Source organism: Salminus brasiliensis, chromosome 19, assembly GCF_030463535.1.
Source record: "Salminus brasiliensis chromosome 19, fSalBra1.hap2, whole genome shotgun sequence".
NCBI lineage: Eukaryota > Metazoa > Chordata > Actinopteri > Characiformes > Bryconidae > Salminus > Salminus brasiliensis.
The window spans coordinates 6,871,705-6,890,305 of NC_132896.1; the positions used below are offsets into that span (position 1 = coordinate 6,871,705).

At 41.8% G+C, this 18,601-nt stretch overlaps 1 protein-coding gene across 2 annotated transcripts in view; it reads left to right on the plus strand.

Moving 5' to 3' along the window:
• Positions 1-2,607: 2,607 nt before the first annotated feature.
• Positions 2,608-18,601, plus strand: part of met (MET proto-oncogene, receptor tyrosine kinase) — a 47,672-nt gene continuing 31,678 nt past the window's right edge. For both annotated transcript variants that reach the window (XM_072663314.1, XM_072663315.1), the window contains exons 1-2: positions 2,608-2,926; positions 4,452-5,627. In XM_072663314.1, the coding sequence (XP_072519415.1) occupies positions 4,461-5,627 (1,167 nt within the window). In that variant the 5' untranslated portion in view covers positions 2,608-2,926; positions 4,452-4,460. The remainder of the gene's footprint in view (positions 2,927-4,451; positions 5,628-18,601) is intronic.

Sequence of the window (18,601 nt, forward strand, 5' to 3'; positions counted from 1 at the left end):
GCCCAAGTTCAGACCTCAAAATGGTAAAGACCTCTCCAGTGATCCTAAAATGTCATCACAGGACCTACAGGTAGCTCTTCCCATCTACCATCAGAAAGAGACCAAACAGGGAGAAAACCCCTTCCATTCATCTCCTCAAAGCTCCTCAAAGCTCAGTGTCCTGTCTAGATGTTCTCTTGCAAAAGTTAATCTTGTTAATCTGATGTTATTTATTTATTTATTTATTTATTTATTTATTTTAATTTACTTTTTTGTTCCTCCTGGCACATCTCCCATGACCAAACTGTGTGCAGTGCAGATTAATCACCACTAGGTGGGACTAAAAGGGCTGAGTTGGGAATGTCTGGCTTGTTATAAGTAATGGTAGGGTGTAAAAACGTCAGGAATCTTTAGAATAGGTTCGGGACAACATAGCAAAAATAGTAACTCGGCCTATCCAAATATTTGTGAAATGTGAGCTGTTTACGTGTAACGTGCCTGAAAATGCAGGCCAGGGGCAGGTGGTGTGGTGAGTGTGAGTGAGTAAACATATTTGCCAAGTGTGTCATAGTTCCCAAATTCCTCTCTCTCTCTCTCGCTCTCTCTCTTTCTCTCTCTCTCTCTCTCTGTCTCACACACACACACACACACACACACACACATACACCGGGTTTGGTGATTACTGGGTGGCAAAGTGAGGTTGACCACGGCTGTGACCTTTTCCTCTTCGCACTTTGTGAGAGTAACAGTCACAGAGAGTTACAGTGGGGGAGAGGGAATGCTCGGCCTCACTCACAGTCAGGCTTTGTTGACAGCGGGATACAGAGATACAGAGTTATTGTTCAGTACAGTCAGAGACACGTTATTAAGGCTAATGAGTTATAACACAGAGACTACGCAACAAACAGCCATGACAAAGTGAAATCACACACGTCTTCACGTTATTCATTATATGTTATTGGTTTAGGACTGGACTTTTTTTTTTACCACTGGCCAGTGATGGCTACTCTGAAGGACATTTTTTTCTGTTATTTTGTAACCTATTAGCCGAGGGTGATGACAAACTGCACTTAGTCATACTGTGACCCCTTGCATATGTCAAATACCTTGTTTCTCCAAAAAGGCAATTACAAGGGTAGGACAAAAAAAAGACAATAAGAAAAATATTACAAAAAGTACTAAAAAGTATATGTGTGTGTATATATATATATATATATGATAAAAGTATATATATATATCAATATGTATATTGATAGACTTATTTTTTATTCGTCTTTAAAAAAAATAGTTTTTTTAATTATCAAAAGCATTATCAGCATTATCATTGTCCTCAGTAGTATTTTTATTATCATTATTAGTGTTATCTGATCTATGATTTGTATTATCATCATCAATTTCACACTGTAAAATAATGTTTTTTAATAAAATAATGGCTCCACTGATGGGTAATAAGGAGAATAGTGTCTCTATCCTTGATATTCCCAGCTCCGACTGCTGCTAACGGCTAACTAGTCATATCTGCCTCAGTACACAAGCTTCTTTCACTTTCCACAAGCTCCTAGTGTCCTCAAGGTGAAATCCACTTCCTGGCTGTAGGGGGAGCTCAGGAGCAAGAAATACCAATTTTCACATACTGCTGCTTTAATCTGATAACAGGCATTGTGATAATCCATGTGACTGAAACACCTGCCCATTCATAGGGTTTGTTCCAGTTAAATATGAATAAAGTGGTTCATTGCTTTTTACCACATTGCATTATTGATAAAGTTGTTATTATTATCATAATTATTATTATTATATTGTTATTACACTCACAGTCATAAAAGTGCTCAGGTGTTCATGCATCACACACTGATGTTTACCAGCTGTTTCGGAGGTGTCTGAAGAATCTATCTCTGCTTTTTTTTTGGTGGAGAACCAACCTGGTATGACGCAGTCTTTCAACAAGTCAATGCAAGATACCACAGCGCTCATCCAGAGGAGTGGGGAAGTGGGCTCAAGTGATGTCACTGCAACACAATCACCAGCTGTAAACTCCATTGAGAGTGTGTGGGCCCGCGTTGCGAAGATCCAAAAATCCAACCACTGCAGGAGGTCTGTGGACAACAGGGAAGAATGTGTGTGAAATTCATTTAGATCAGGGGTGCAACCACTAAACCTGACACTTCACTGAGGAGGTGGATCCGGTGTGTCTGAGCAGGGAAATGTTATGATTACACAGTAAAGCAGTTTGTGAACAAAAGCTTGGATTTAAATGATTTCTTAATGGAATATTTCATAATTTCATATTTCAATTTGTGTTTGAGTCTCATTTCTGATAGAAACAGAAAATTGAAAATAGAAAATTGGTGGAATTTCCCTTTTATAAAATGATGGTACATCCTCATTTCAACAAATTATTATTATTATTATTATTATCATTATTATTATTATTATTAATAATAATAATAATAATAATAATAATAAGGCTAATGTTGTTATTTTTCATGTCATTATGCAGTAATAGCACATAGCAGCACTCCTGAGGAGGAGAAGACCTCTGCCGGCCAATCAGCTGCTCCGCTACTCCGTGGCTCCGTGACGTAACTGACCGTACACACACACACACACACACACTCACACGCGCGCGCGCGTTCACCTGAAGCCTCTGTGTTATTGAGAGAGTGAGTGAAAGCACAGCCGCAGCCTGAGGGAGCGAACCCCATCCCATCAGGAGGTAGCTAGCTAAAAGATTCCCAACCGGACTGAGGGTCCTCCACTGACCCCCCCCCCCTCCTCCTCCCCCCAAAGTTTACCGAAGGATCTCGTGAGAGGAAACTTGCTCAGCGAGGATAGAGAGAGAGAGAGAGCGCGAGCGCGAGCGAGTGTGTGCGAGAGAGAGAGTTGGCGCCTGAGCGCAGCACGAGCTGAAAGATGTGAGCAGAGTTTCTGGACGGGTCTCGAGCAGGTGAGTAAAAATATACGTTTCAGTTATAAGTTTTTATTTATTGTTTTTTTTTTGTTTTTGTTTGTTTGTTTGTTTTTAATCTCCTGACGGAAATGATCTGAATAAGATCTGAATATTTGGGTTCAGGTTTAGTCGTAAACGATTGCTGGTCGCGTGAACTGTCCGGCATTGCGTTTCTGTCTGAGGCGAATTCTGAGTTTTCTGTGAATAAATATAGCTGTGTTTTTCCTGCATTTTCTGTGGGAAATTAATGGGTTATTTTCATAGTTTCTGAGTTTTTCTTGGTCCTGATTCGCATTATTTAAAGGTTCAAGGTAGCCCATTTTTATTCACTTTTTTTATTTTTGTTATTTTTTATTTTGTGTAACCTAAAATAGTCTATAATAAATTCTTAGTCTTAGTCTTAGTCCAATTTTCCACGTTTTTTCCTCATAGCTTGCAAAAAACAAGACCACTGCTACCCTCATCTCTGTTTACTGTGTGACTCCCGGACCCCTGTTTCACACTGGGACAGTTCTCAGGTAGAAGAATGGAGGTGAATGGTAAAGTGGGTTTATGTGGTATAGCTAGTAGAAATGAGTTAAAACGGGAAAGTTTGTGACTAATTTAAGCAATTTTGTTGTTTTTCTTTTGTTTTTGTTTTTATTTTAAATGCAGGCCTACTTGGCTTTCTGCACATCACCGTATATAAAAGATGCAGTTGTTTAAACAGAAAAAAGGTCCCATCAGAAATCAACCAGTTTTAAAGGACCACCAACAAAAGTTAGGGGTGATTTAAGGCCCTTGTTACGGCTCTGTCCATGCAGGACTTTCCTTTTGTTCAGGCTTACATACTTCAGATAAGGATACTCAGCTGAGATTAGCAGCGTCTGATGCTCTCTCCGTCTCTCTGTCTCTCTTTCTGTGTCGCTCTCCCTCTCTCTTCTGCCCCGGTCCCTCTTTTAAACATCCTCCTAAATGAAAAGCATTTAAGCACACCAACAATAAATCACTTCTCCAGCATCTGCAGCCTACCCGCCTTAATCGAGTTTATCAACCACTCCCTTGAGGATGCTGTCTAAACTTAGACTTGTCACTGCCACGCTTTCAGTGCAAGCCACAGCTTAGTGATTCATTTCCACTGTTACTCTACCACAGAAATGCTGTTGCGACATTTGAATCTCACCCATATTGTTATCAGTGCTCGGCCACATAGGCTGCGGTGAATGGCGGGTCCTCTGACTATTTCAAGGGCAGGTTTTCATTACAGTACCCCTCAACTTAGAACTGAAGGCAGTGATCTCAGAGCCATTATGGTTACAGGGGGGAGGGATTTAGCCATGTCATTTAACCAGGACAGTTTGTCTCAATCACTAGCCTCAGAAGATTTTTTCTGCCTGCTTTAATTCTCTAATGGGCTTATGTGTGTACCGGCATCGTTCGTAGATGCTTGCGTCTAAGCTGGCGACACCAACAATTGATGTACTTGAATGATATATTTTGCCCATTTCACCCTGTAACAGTTTGGTTCTGCTCTCTTTTCCAGAGGAACAAAATGAGAATGAACCTCCCTTCTACTGTTTGCATTCTCGTCTTTCTCCAGACGTTGTGGAGGAGCATAGATGGGCAATGTAAGGAGCCAAGAGAAATCTCCAAACTCAATCTTTCCGTGACCTACGATCTCCCTCACTTTGTGTCAGACACACCTGTCCAGAAGCTTCTAGTTTTCAATGGTAGCGTATACGTGGGTGCGACCAACAAACTCTATGCATTATCAGGAGACCTCAAGAAGATGTTTGAGTATAAAACTGGGCCTGTTCATGAGGGTCCGCAATGCAGTGCTTGTAAAGGCTGCAGAGACAAACCCCCCAACGCTAACAACACCAGCATGGCTCTGGTGATGGAGACCTACTACGATCCTGAGCTCTTCAGCTGTGGCACAGTGGGAGATGGCGTCTGCACCCGGCACCTGCTGGAAGATGGCCAGCTTGACGTAGATGTGAACTGTATGCGCTCGCATAACGAAGACGGCAGTCACTGCATCGCCGGCCCTGCAGGAACCCAGATTGTCAACGTAGAAGTTGGTGGTGTCGTGAGGTTCTTTGTCGCTAATTCAGAGCCTCTTGACTCCACTCCAAGTTCTTCTCGCTGTCTTCACCACACTATCTCTGTGCGAAAGATGTGGGAGACCCAAGACCGCTTTGAGTTCGTCTCTAAGCAGTCCTACATGGACCTAGCGCCAGGGCTGCGTGGGAATTATCCCCTGAACTACGTTTATTCCTTCCAGAGTGGCCCATATGTTTACTTCCTTACCGTTCAGCGAGAAAGCAGCAGCTCTAAGGCCTTCCACACCCGAATTGTGCGCATGTGCTCCTCCGATCTGGAGCTTCAGCACTATGTGGAGATGCCCTTTGAGTGCATCTACTCAGAGAAGGGCAGGAGAAAGCGTTCGACTCAGATGGTCTTTAACGTCCTTCAGGCGGCGCATGTAGCCAAAGCTGGCAGCGACCTGTCCAAGGAGACGGACCTGAATGAAGGAGAAGATGTGCTGTTTGCTGCCTTTGCCCGCAGCAAACCCGACTCTCCTGAACCCACAGCCAGCTCTACAGTGTGTGTGATCTCTATCGCTAAGATCAACGACTTCTTCAGGGAGTTTATGAAGCAGGGCCGCACTAAGCCTCTCTACCACTTATCTGGCTCGGACCTGAAGCCCTACAATCAGGTAGGATCTGTGTGACTATCAAGTTGATTAGATTTTTTATGAGGTTACTGGTACTGTTTACTCAGCTCTTTGCTTCACTACTGTTTATTGTTTACAAATTGAATAATTGACTGTAGGGTGGCATGATATGGATGACAACTGATGAGATGTCTACATAATGAAATGGCAGTATGGTGCAATATAAGAGCAAGGCATTGATAAAGCAGTAATATGGTATGATATAAGGTTGGAAGGGAAGACCTACGTAATTTACTTTTAAAAAATCTTTGCTTAATCAGAACAGCTACAAAAATCATGGAGTAAAAGTGGTTGCGACTGGTTGTGTTTGATGTCAATATTGCAATAACTACAAGTACTGATTTAGCTTAGATAGATCTCAAAAAAGTTTTTAAAAAGTACACTATATGGACAAAAGTATTGGGACACCTGCTTATTCATTGTTTCTCCCAAACTCAAGGGAATTAATAAAGGGTTTATCCTGTTTGTTGGGGTCTTTAGAGTCCAGGAAAGGCTTTATACTAGATTTTAGAGCATTGCTCTGAGGATTTGATTGCATTTGAATTGTTACTAAGTGTTAGTGAGGTCAGGAGGCTGGATGATCCCCAACCCACCTTATTCTCAACAGCTCACCTTATCCAACCCATCTCAAAAGTGTGGGATGGAGCACTGCCATTTCAGAGAACACACTCCCACTGCTCCACAGCTCAATGCTGTTGGGTTTATACCCCTCTAGCCCACACCTGGCATTGGGCATGGTGCCACTATGTTCATGTTTACCTTCCCCAGTCCTATTCTTATTGGTAATCCTGCTCTACAGTGACTAGACAAGTGATGTGCGTGCATTTGCGTATCTGATTGCACATCAGCAATGAGTGCAACTTAAAGAAGTTGAATGCATTTATTTGAAGGGGTGTTCACAAACATTTGGATATATAGTGTGTGTTTTCAGTGCCTGCTGCTCCAGCTCTGTAGCAAAATAAGCTTTTGAGAACACCACCGCTCGACTTTATACACAATTCCAGGAGAAAGGCCTAGCATATGCATCCAGATTTCTAGTTTTGCTTTTAAAAAAGGAGATCCTTGGAAGAGACCAAAGCAGTTGACTATACAGTTTTGCATTTGCAAAGGTAATCTGTGCTGTATTGAAATCACTACACCCTTAATATTCCTTAATTCCACCATCGCTCAAACACCACAGGATCCTACAGAGCTTCAAGAGGCTGCTTTGACATTTTATCACTGCCACTCTGCTTCATCTTCTGCATAGCTGTAAATTGCTGAGCTGCTTGCCTGGCTAGCTCATCCATCACAGTGGATTGGATCAATCAATAAATCACGGTGATCAATAATGACATGAATTTAACTGCTGAGAAGCCTGTCAATAAATACAGGGCCATTGCTTCTCAGAGTTCATTGCAGAACAGGGTTATACGAGTTAACCACACTATGCCCATATCTCACCGTGATCTGCCTAGTTAGCCACAAATGTTAATGGCTTGTAATTAGCATGCAAAGATATTCAGACTGGGCCTCGTAATGGGGAGGCATGCATAGCTAAAGCTCTGTGAACTGTGATGAATGTTGACAGAAAAACATGGCTTGAGCAGCCTGCTGGAAAACCTTCATCAGCTCGAGGTCTTAGCCCATTCTCCATTAGCACGCTGATCTCCTGATCTCTGCCTTCTAACACATTGCACATTCCTTATCATCACATTGTTGTGAATACAAAAACCACAACGCAATGACACTGTTGGATATAAAGGGGTGGTTATTAAGCCCCTACGAGTCTGCGGGAAGGACTCAAGCTCTTTAAACTGTCATGGTTCAGAGTGACCATTCTCCAGCCCGGCAAGTCTGTCTCAGTTATCTTATCTGAATCTCTATTCTGTTGGCAAGCCAGGACCTCAGACACCCCAACAGGTGTCCTTTGTGTGGGGCAGTCTTTGAATTAGTTGGTTTAACAGCTCAGATGGCCCCAGAATCAAGTTGTTTCCCTTTTCCACTAACTGCTCCATGGCCTTCTGCTCTCTCGTCTGCTCTGTCCCTCAGTGTTTCAGTGCCCTTGTCCTTCATCTGTCCAAACGCACAAAGTGCTCTCAATGTACCACGTCAGAAGACCCACTCGGACACCTCAAATATTATTGTTCCGCATTTCCCCCGCGCCAAACTCCGTCATCCGCACAGTTTCTATGAGTGTTCATTATATGAACGTACCAAGGCCAAAATAGCTTTTAATGTCACTAGATAAGTGCTCTGGTCTGAAAACAGTATTTATAGGAATGGTTACTATGATGGGAGAGCTCGTATTATAAAGTGAAATCGGTCATTCTTTCACTCTTGCGAAGCTTTAGTTCCAGCTTTCTAGTAAAGCAGCGCTGTCTTGTTTTTATGGGCGGGACAGGTCCTTGGTGCCATCAGTTGGATTTATAACCGTGTCATGTTCAGTAGCATATGCTACACGGGCTCTCTCTTACTTATCATTTTTTATCAGAGCAATATACTCAAGGCTGTAAAACTATTACCTTCTAAAGGGGCACGATGAATTGGACCAAATTGCTGTGGGTTTGTTTTTGTGTGTGTTTTCAACTACTGTGCTCCAACTTCTTCTGAAATCAAGAGTTTTCTAAAAGAGTTTATCCTACTTTTGTTGGATTAACTCTCTCTACTGTCCAGGGAAGGCTTTCTGCTAGATTTCGGTGCTAGCATTGCTGTGAAGATTTACATTTACATTTATGGCATTTGGCAGAGTGCTTAGGCAAGTGCTTTACTATCTACCCAAGAAAAACCTCAGCTAGTTTGAATAGACAAAAAATTCAAAGATACTCTAAGTTTAGACTCTACTAAACACAAGTCAATAAGGAGACCACTCTGCTATTCACCCAAGTATTCTCTGAAGAGAAGGGTCTTCAGCCTGCGTTTGAAGACAGCAAGCAATTTGGCCGTTCGGACACCCAGGGGAAGCTCATTCCACCACTTCAGTGCAGGACAGAAAAAGCCTGGACGTTTGTCTTCCGTGGATTTTGAGGGATGGCGGGTCGAGCCGAGCCGTACTTGAAGCTCAAAGGGCTCTTGGTGTGGATCGGCTTTTGACCATTGCCCTTCAAATACGGAGGGGCTGGTCCTTTCTGAGCTTTGTAGGCCAGCGTCAAAGATTTGATCGCATTCGGCGACAAGAGCATTAGTGAGGTCAGAATGTTGGATGATCACCACCTCATCTCATCCCCAACTCATCCCAAAATTATGGATGGAGCTCCACCATCATTCCAGAGAACACAGACCCACTGCTTCACAGCTCAATGCTGGGGGGCTTTATACCCCTTTATACCCCTTTAGGCATAGTGCCAGTAGTTTCATGTTTATCTGCTCCAGAGAGTGCTATTCTACTGGCTGTCCTTCTCTACAGGGCCAAGACAAGCTGAATGGTTGTACATTTGTACATCTGTGTCAGCAATGGGTGCAACTTAAAGTAGCTGAATGCATTCATTGGAAAGGCTGTCCACAAACTTTTGGACAAATAGTGTATTTGTGGATCACTGTTTGATGCTAAAAGAGTTTTCGCTCTTAAAAATAGCAATTCTTGATTTGTATTGTACAGCTCTAAAAATAAATAACCCTACGTTCTTCACACTTGCTCATCTCATTTACATCATGTCAAAAATCGATGGGTCTTTTGATCATGCAGTGCGTTTAGACCGACTGCTTGATGCTGGACATCTAAGCTGTAGGGCAACTGCAGTGATATCTCTCTCAGTAAGGTAGCATTATAATGTAATAAATAGTTTTATAAGTAGCTTATATGTTTTGTGTTGTTGTTTTGTTTTGTTGTTGTGCTAAAGTGAAAAAAGCTTGGTAATGGATGTGTTATAATCGATACTCATGATTACAAGCATATCATATTATTAGGTTGCACAGTGAAATGAAGATCATATAGTTATCAGCAGATTTATTTATTTATTTATTTGCTTTAAGACATCAAAGGTGTTAAGAATTGACCAATGTTTCAAACTATATTTGATAAAGGTTTGGATGATTTTGGATTACTGCACTAAAATAGCAGATAAAATGCTGATTTTCTTGCATTTGTAAACTTACAGAAATAAATATCATTTTTTTCTGTGTTGCTGATCCAGGTTGCCATGTCAGTGCATCACTAACACTGTACAGATGTTGTTGTTTTTTCTAATAGTCAGCCTAGAGGCTAGCCAGCTAGCTAATTAGTGAGCTGTTAGTTAAAGGGAAGCTGGCTAACCAGATGTAGGCAAGAAGGGTATGAAGAAGATTATTTGAGCTGTGGAGCAGTGGAACTGTGTTGGTCCAGTTGGTGCTTTTGGGGAAGAGGTGGGCTGGTGAGCATCCAACATCCTGACCTCAGTAATGCTATTGTCACTGAATGCAATCAAGTCCTCAAAGCAGTGCTCCAAAATCTAGTGGAAAACCTTACCTGGACAGTAAAAAGCTGGAAAAAAAAGTTTTTTTAATGATGTCCCAATATTTTTGTCCACATAGTGTACCTAAAAACCATATAAAACTGTATAAGAAGAGATACCACAGTTCTTCTTTCTTTAATATAGAGTTTTTGTAGTTTTCTATGGTGTAGTTTTCTATACCATTTTCATTGCATGGATGCAGAGTAATTTGAATAACAGTATAGATACACATTCCCAGCACCCTTAAAAAGACTTTTACCCATTAATGAAAAGAATAGCCTCTTAAAACTATTGATCCCCCAGTCTGCCTTTACTCAGCAATATCCTGTACTCATATGGACAGGCTTATAAGTCCAATTTGCGTAGTAATTAAGGCGTCCTGTGGCTACATAAAAGAGCTGGAACCTCACCAACAAGCTTAATAGCAGGGGGGCACATGTGACTAAAAATAACAGACAGCTACATTTAAAGCCAAAATTATCATCTGATTAGGATTGACTAGCGAAACAACTGGCAAATGCTGATTGCTTTTAAATTGAACACGAAGTCTGATTGATTACACTGTGTAATATAATTCCAATTGAGGGAGATTTGATCGACGGCCATTTCAATTATAACAGCACTTGTGGCTGAGTGGGCGTGATTTTAGACAGGGGGGGTTAAAAGCATAATAAAACAGCGCTTTAAGGGGATTGCTTATTTCATACACTATATGTCCAAATATTTGTGGACACCCCTTCTAATGAATGTGTTCAGACTCTTAAGTTACACCCATTGCTGAAACAGATATGCAAATACACTCACACACACACACACACACACACACAGCTTGTGTAGACTATGTAGAGAAGAATTGCCAATAGAATAGGACTATCGGCATATAGCTCAACAGATCAACATGAACCTATTGGCACCATGCCTAATGCCAGGTGTGGGCTAGAGCAGTATAAAGCCCCCAGCATTGAGCTGTGGAGCAGTGGAGCTGAATCCAATACTTTTGGGATGAGTTGGGGAGATGTTGGGAGTGGTGTGGTGGAGTGGGGTGGTGATCATCCAGCATCCTAACCTCACTAACGTGCTTGTCGCTAAGTGCAATCAAATCCTCACAGATGTGCTAGTCCCAAAATCTTGTAATCTCTTCTCTGGTCTGAAGAGACAGTTACTCCAACAAATGCAGGATACACTCTTTTAGAATACTATGAAGAAACAATGAATGAGCAGGTGTCCCAATACTTTTGTCCAAATGTAATTGATCCCACTACATATAAAGTTTTATATTGTGTATTAATGATGTGCTGTAATGTTCAAACAACACATAATTAAGGGTACGTTTTGACGGGCACGTATGAGTACCAGCAAGCTGCAGCCTGTGTGTGCGCGTGTGTTGTTCGGTCATGTTCGCACAAAGTGGCAAAACTGAGTATCATTCGTAGGTCAGGGCTCGGCTGTGGGAGGTTTCTCGTTATCTGTGCAGAAACAGAACAGTAGTGAAAGAAAACATACCTGTCGTGTCCTGCCTGAGTCTTTTTGCTCTCAGTGAAGCTCTGATAAGATGCACATGCAGCACACACAGAGTTGGAGTGAGCGAGCGCAGATGCTGGTGGTGGAGTGTTTTAGACCTGCGTGGAGTTAGCTAAGTCATCTAGAGTTACAGTTGACAAATACCCTCATCCCCTCTCCCTCTCTCTCTCTCTCTCTCTCACACACACACACACACAAACACATGCACGCACGCACACAGCACGGTCCAACAGCTATGAGCAGTGAAGCAGGTGGATGTATGCAGCTGCATGTTTTCTCACAGCGTCAGGCCCTGTGGTGTTGGCAGCTCTAGCCTGGTAGACGCCCCTGCGTGACTCTGGACCATAACAGGAGCAGGAGGAGAGTGGGCAGCTGGAGCCCAGGTGCAGGACACTCCTTTTTCAAGCCAGCACCTGTGAGGCAGAAGCCTCTCTCATGCCCTCTATTTTACTCCCCACAGGTTGAAAGTGCTTTTTACTAGTTCAGGTTAACTTTTAAGCGTAAAGCTTTTTTTTTAGTCAGAGACCACTATTTGCTAAGTGCTGTTTATATGATGGGGCAGTGTTCGATTAGTGTCCAAATATTTGTGGACACCCCTTCAAATGAATGCATTTAGCTTTTTTGTAACTGACAGAGACACACAGCTTGTCTAGTCCCTGTAGAGAAGAGGAGCAGCACCTATTGGCACCGTGCCAAAAGCCAAGTGTAAGATAGAGGGGTATGAAACCGCTGTGGGGCAGTGGAAGAACTGGGTTCTTGCTCCTTACAATACTGTTGGGATGAGTTGGGAAGTTGGGGATGAGGTGGGGTGGTGATCATCCAACATCCTGACTTCACTAATGCTTTCGTCACTGAATGCAATCAAATTCTCACAGCTATGCTACACAGCCTAGTAGAAAGCCTTCTTCCCTGGACAGCAGAGACAGTTTCTCCAACAATAGCGTTTTTAGATTTTTTTAGATGAACTCTTTTTTACACCCTTTTTTCTTTTTAAAAGAAGCAAGCAGGTGTCCCAATACTTTTGTCACTCAAAAGCGTATCTCCATTTTTGCCGTTTTTCACTTTTTGACATAATGTGAATCTTGCAGTTGTACTAGTGTGTATGTGTTTGTGGTGGTAGGGGGATTAGGGGCTATAAGAGGTCCCATAAAGCAGATAAGCACACAACGGTAACTGATAAATGTCGCCATTCGCTTGCAATCTGTCGTCTGAAGGAGTGTGACTGGGCTGCGCTCCACTGTTCTGTCCATTTTATATATAATGCTGTTTATTACTTCCTCCTTTGGCATGCTGTTACCAACAGGGTGGGCTGTGCTGTGTTTATTTACAACTGAGACAGGCTTATCTGTTCCTGAATATCCATGCAGGTGCTTTTCCCTTGCCTTCCAGCACCGGATTCCTGCCTGTGCTCTTAAGGCTGAGTTCAGGTACATGTGTAAAGTGTCAGATGAAAGAAAGGTTTCTTGGGTAAGCTTGATGAGTCACTGGCCCACAGGCATGTTTGTTAATATGTAGAGTTCAGTATGCCCCGCACTTCCTCGTTTTTACTCCCTGTAGTAATTTCCTGCTTTCTGGGATTGGGAGGTGGGGGGTGGGTTTGCTGAAGAGCACTGCTATGCATCTTCTGCTTAATGCATGTGTGGACACACACACTCACACATACACACACACACAGAGCGTAATGCATTGCCACACCCTCCTTTCAGGTTAACTCAGTCCCCTGCCTGTGTCTCAATCATTAAACCCACTGAAGCAGCACTGAAGGCAGTGAGCAGGTCAGTCAGTCAGCCCACACACAGCATCACTACAGCAATGATTAAACGTTCGACATGACTGAAAGTTCACTATATGGCCAGAAGTTTGTGGACACTTGCTAATGTGGCACATAATATTAAAAGCACTCCCAGGCCCCCAGCCAGCACAGCGTGGATGTGTTGATCACTAAATCATTAAGCATGGATTTACCAAAGCAGGTGTTGGATGATAACGATAAATAATACTATAATGAGGAGAGCTTTGGAGATGTTTTAATGAACACAGTGATGTAAAACCACAGATTTATGTATGAATGTTACTGGTATTTATTCTAATATTAGTGTTTTACTTAGGAAATAAACACTTACTGCCCAGATAAGCAGCTTTTACAAGCTTACAAGATTTTTTTAATGACTCAGCCAATCAGAAGCCAATCTTAAAGGCACGGTTAGAAAAACAGGATAAAGAGAGGTTGGAAATGTTCACGTAAAATGAATCCTGACTGTTTTTACACAAAACCACACTGACATCCAGCCACTTAAACGTCAACAGCAATGTTTCTGAGTTAAGACTAAATCTTTCATTTTTCTCCTTCATTTTTTCACACTTTCAACACCACTGCTGGTCTGATTCAGGGTGACGTTACTACCCACACAATGGGCCTGTTGGATCCTGTGTGAATGAATGTGTGTGCTTAAGTAATGGAGGGGCTCGCGCTGGCCGGTGACTATTCACTTTTATCACCTCCTGAGCTCGCACACAATGCACACAAATGGCAAATAGGAGCTTATCTGAGCCATTTCTAGCTGCTTATTCAGGGTGTCACTCAGCTCTTGTAGAACTTACCCCTCAGCGGACACAGCTAGTTAAAGCACTGTGTGAAAGAAAAGCAAGCCTTACCTGATACCCTGAGCAGGGGAATTAGTGGGGCACGCAAAAGCCCTGCTTGGACAACTAATGGAACGCATCAGAGATGCCAGTGTGGCATCGGGTCATGGCGATATTCTACAGATAGGGACGTTTGGCTTTTGTGCCTTTCTTTAAGGAAATTTAGTAGTTCACAGTTTTGAATCTGCACGTAGTGACTTTGAACTGAACTGAACTGAACTGAACAGAGTCTCTTGCTGTTGCGTTTAATTGAGGATGTCAAAAACAGAGCGCTTGTCCCAGCCCGTGGCGATGCTGGACCGGTGCCCTTACTTTCAAAGGCAGAAAACAAACAGATGTATTTTTATAATGCCTTATTCTCAACATGATCCCCAAAGACCTCCAAGGCTTGAAAAAAATAATAAGGACGATATCATGAGATGCCAGTTTCCAGTGGTTTAACATGTTTGAAAACTTTGCACAATGATCCATTGTTACTATGCCTTTCTGAGCCTCACACATTACAACCGTGTTTGTTTCCCATTTGTTGTGTGGATTTATGCACTTAGTATAATAGCTGGCTGGAGTTTAGACGGTGTATCATAAAAAAGCAAAGGATACCACCTGTTTGCTGTGCTTCTTCTTGTATGAGAAGCATTACTAGAATTTGTAAGCTGTGTGACTCAACTTTACATGGATTAAACCAGAGAATGAGGTTATTCATTGACGTGTTTATTTGTTTGCTTGTTTGTTTGTCCGTTTGTTGTTTTAAGTCCACTGAGCATTTCGTCTTAAGCTTCACGTTTAGCCATTAATTAATTATTTATTGTGCAGTACTGGTAGGCCACTCCTTTAAGACATTTATTGAATAACACTTACAGCAAATTGCTTATTTGTTCAAACAAATGAACACATTAATAATTCCCATAAATCTTCCCCACTGCCAAATCTCTGATAGCTGCCTGTTTCAACAGGCCTTCTGAGACACAAGGAAGCTGATACAGTTCTTTTAGCACAACTCTGGTTCTTAGACTTTGTTGTTTGTCGTCGCCCTTAGCTTAGGTGGTCCCTCCCAGGTTTGGTGTTGTTGAACTGAACCCTGCCCTTTCTGGCGACAGTCTTTACACTGGCATGAGTACCAACACGCTCCAGCCACACCGAGTTACAGAATCTGCTGCTTTATCTACAGAGACAAGAGCTGCCAGCACCACCACTTGCCTGCGACTGATAAGAGGTCATTTAAAACATGTAAAGTGTTTTTTTGACACCTTGCTGCAGAAAACAATGGATGCATTGTCAGGTCTGCTTTAATTGGCCGTGTTGGGTGTAGATATCTGCTCTTCTGAGCTCTGATGTTACAGGAGATTGCTTTGAATACACTGAAAGACTGAGATCTTTTGTCTGTAAGCGTGCTGAAGAGTGTTGAGAAATACCCTGGGTCCCTGATAGGGTCCCTTTTCATAATAAGGGTTGGAGTCAGCTTTACTTTTCCCTTCTTTTCTTTTCTTTTTTTTTTTTTTTGAAAAATCAAACGCACACAAAAATATCAGATTGTTTTAGACCAAAATTGAGAGCAGAACACTTACGACCAAAAAAGAATCTGCTGCGCGTGTGTCTGGTTTCTTCTCTCAGAGGCACAATTTACACCATCAGACGTGAAGAACCATGAGATCATCAGAGAGAAACACAGTCTGCCAAGTCCTCACAGTGAAGAGTGGAATTGATTATTCTGGGCCGCTGCAAACTGCACATTTGAAAATCCCCTTTTTTGGTTATTGTCTGGTTTTGAGTGCTGGATTTGATCTTTTAAAAGGTCGTAACGCTACTTCAGTTTTGGGGCTAAGCTTTTTGCCCTTCAACCACATCCATCCCACTCCCTCCCGAATTGGCTGTGTGTTGTAACATGGCTGTGGAAAGGAGGAATCCTTTAACAGCGGCTCGTCTTGTCAGCTGTAATGAATGGGTCATTTTCCACTAATGCTTGAACGGATCCATAGATCCATAGACCCAGATGAGCGACTTGCTTTACCAAGTGGTTCTGACACTAAATTATCCTCTATTTACCATTTGTCTGTTTCTCTAATTGGATAGATGAGCAAGGAACAGGAGTGTTTCTATATATATCTTGAAAGCACTCTGTATTACTTGACCAGCCCAAAGGCAACTTCAGCATCAGTCAGGCTTGAAGAACTGGTCCTGAATGTGGCAAGAGTTTTCATAGTTAACATTTTTCATAGTTAAGGGTGCCGTTTTATTTCCACAATATTTTATGGTGCAGTTCCTCCTGCTGCCCCATTGCCCTTTGTCAGCTTCCATCATCTGTAAGCTCAGTCTGAAGTGTTATCGCAGATGTAAGCGCACTGCTATCAGCGATATACACTGCTTAAAGTATGACGAAGAACATCAAGCCTTATTGCGAAGTGTAATGTAAGTACACAGTTAAATTATGAGATTATAGAGCCTGCTGGGCAGTTCAACTGGACCCGGCCTTGTTACTCAGCAGGAAACTTTAGCAAGGAACAAAGCATTCTGCTGATGGATTACTTGAGTGTTGAATGGAGTCAAGTGGGGGAGCTGGAGAGGGAGAGATGGGCCTGAAAGAACACAGGCAAGAGATTAGGAAGGAACGAATGAAAAACAGACAGACACAAAGAATGTAAAGCCAGAAGCCAAAGTGTGAAATCGAAGAAGAAATGAAGTAGAAGAAAAAACATTCTCACAATATAAAGCATGTTAATACGTCTTCATTAACATGTAGATGTTCTTTATATTGTGAGACTTCTTCTACTTAATTTCTTCTAAGGCAAACCTAATGGTATATGATCAGTGCTTGTTTGGGTGCCAAAATAGAGAGACATCATAGAAAAGCGAAATATTTCCAAAACAGTCTTAAAGATATCAGATGAAGGGGTGGACAATATGGTAAAAATGTTATAACATGATATTTAAGGACATTTTAAGGACCAATTACAATCTCTGTAATGAAATGTGCAGTGTTCTTTTAGCACTGTCAGTATCCTCAATATGCTCTTAAATTCATATTGTGCATAGGGGTGGGCAACATGACAATATTTTAATATATTATGATACATTTTATTGTGATATACTATGTACTTTTTAAGCATATCAAGAATATCTATCATCAGTGATTTAAAAACCAATTCTCCATTCTCCAAGCTGCTGAAGAGTGTTTGATACTGAGTTAAGCTCTTCTTGAATGCAGTTGTGATGTTTTCCATGGTGTTCCCTCCATTACATTAAGAACTGCTGTTTTAAATGTATTGATTAATCAGATGAGTGGAGTTGATGACTTGCCTGTGTGGTTACATACTATATGTTTAAAAACAGCGAAAACATTAATATACTCTATATTAGCTTCTAGGTGGTATTTTCTCCTAATGGTATTATGGATCATTAATGCTGACAAAAAAAACGAAACATGCAAATGAGGAAAGTGGTAATACACACTGGTAATCCTCGTTCATCAATGAGAAAGTTTGTTAGCAAAATGCAGATTTTTCTTAGAGCCTGTTTACACCTTGCATTAACATGCGTTTTTGGTGATCGGATCACATTCGGATTTCACTTGTCGACATGAAAAGCCAGATGTAAACACCCCCAAGACGCATTGTGATCGGATTACGATCTGATCACTCAGACCACATTCCTGGGTGGTCAGAGACGGAGCTTGTCCACATTTAATACAAGTGTAAACGGAATCTCACTCATGCTCTCATCTCCCTCACAGTGTGTGTGTGTGTGCTTGTGTTTTTTACTGGTAGATGTAAGCAGTATTACAGAGTTTGTTCCTTTGGGTTCTTGAGCCGTTACAGGAGTGCCATCTATTGTTTTACCTTGTCTTAGAGCCTTTACCGCTCCTGTTCCTGTTACTGCTCACAGTCCCCTGGAGCAGGACAGTTTTAGTTTTTAGATGAGAAGTCATTGTTTTACGGTTTACAGGTAAAATGGAGATAATGTAAGTGTTGGTGTGCTTTTTCTAGATGTGCTTATTGTGAATTTGACCAATTTACTTTTCAAATGAATTGAGGAATGTCAATGGAGAACGAACCTAGTATGCTAGTAGTGCAGGGCGATATGAGCTCCAGGTAATATGCTGATTTATAGAGCATTTTACCTCAATTATGATTAATGAACGATTATATAAACTGCACACAGTATGATTTTAAAGGAAATTGCCATTAAAATTGCCTGAAATTACATTCTTACTGGATGAATTAATGAGGGACTATTTCAAACAGTGGTGTAGATATTACTCTGTCATGTCTTTTGTCATGTTGTGTAGGTCTTATGTAGACCATAGACTGCCATCAGTGGTGCAGCCCCACTGCACGGTGCTAAGCTATAATCCGACTTTATTGCCAGCTTCTCTAATTACCCACCACT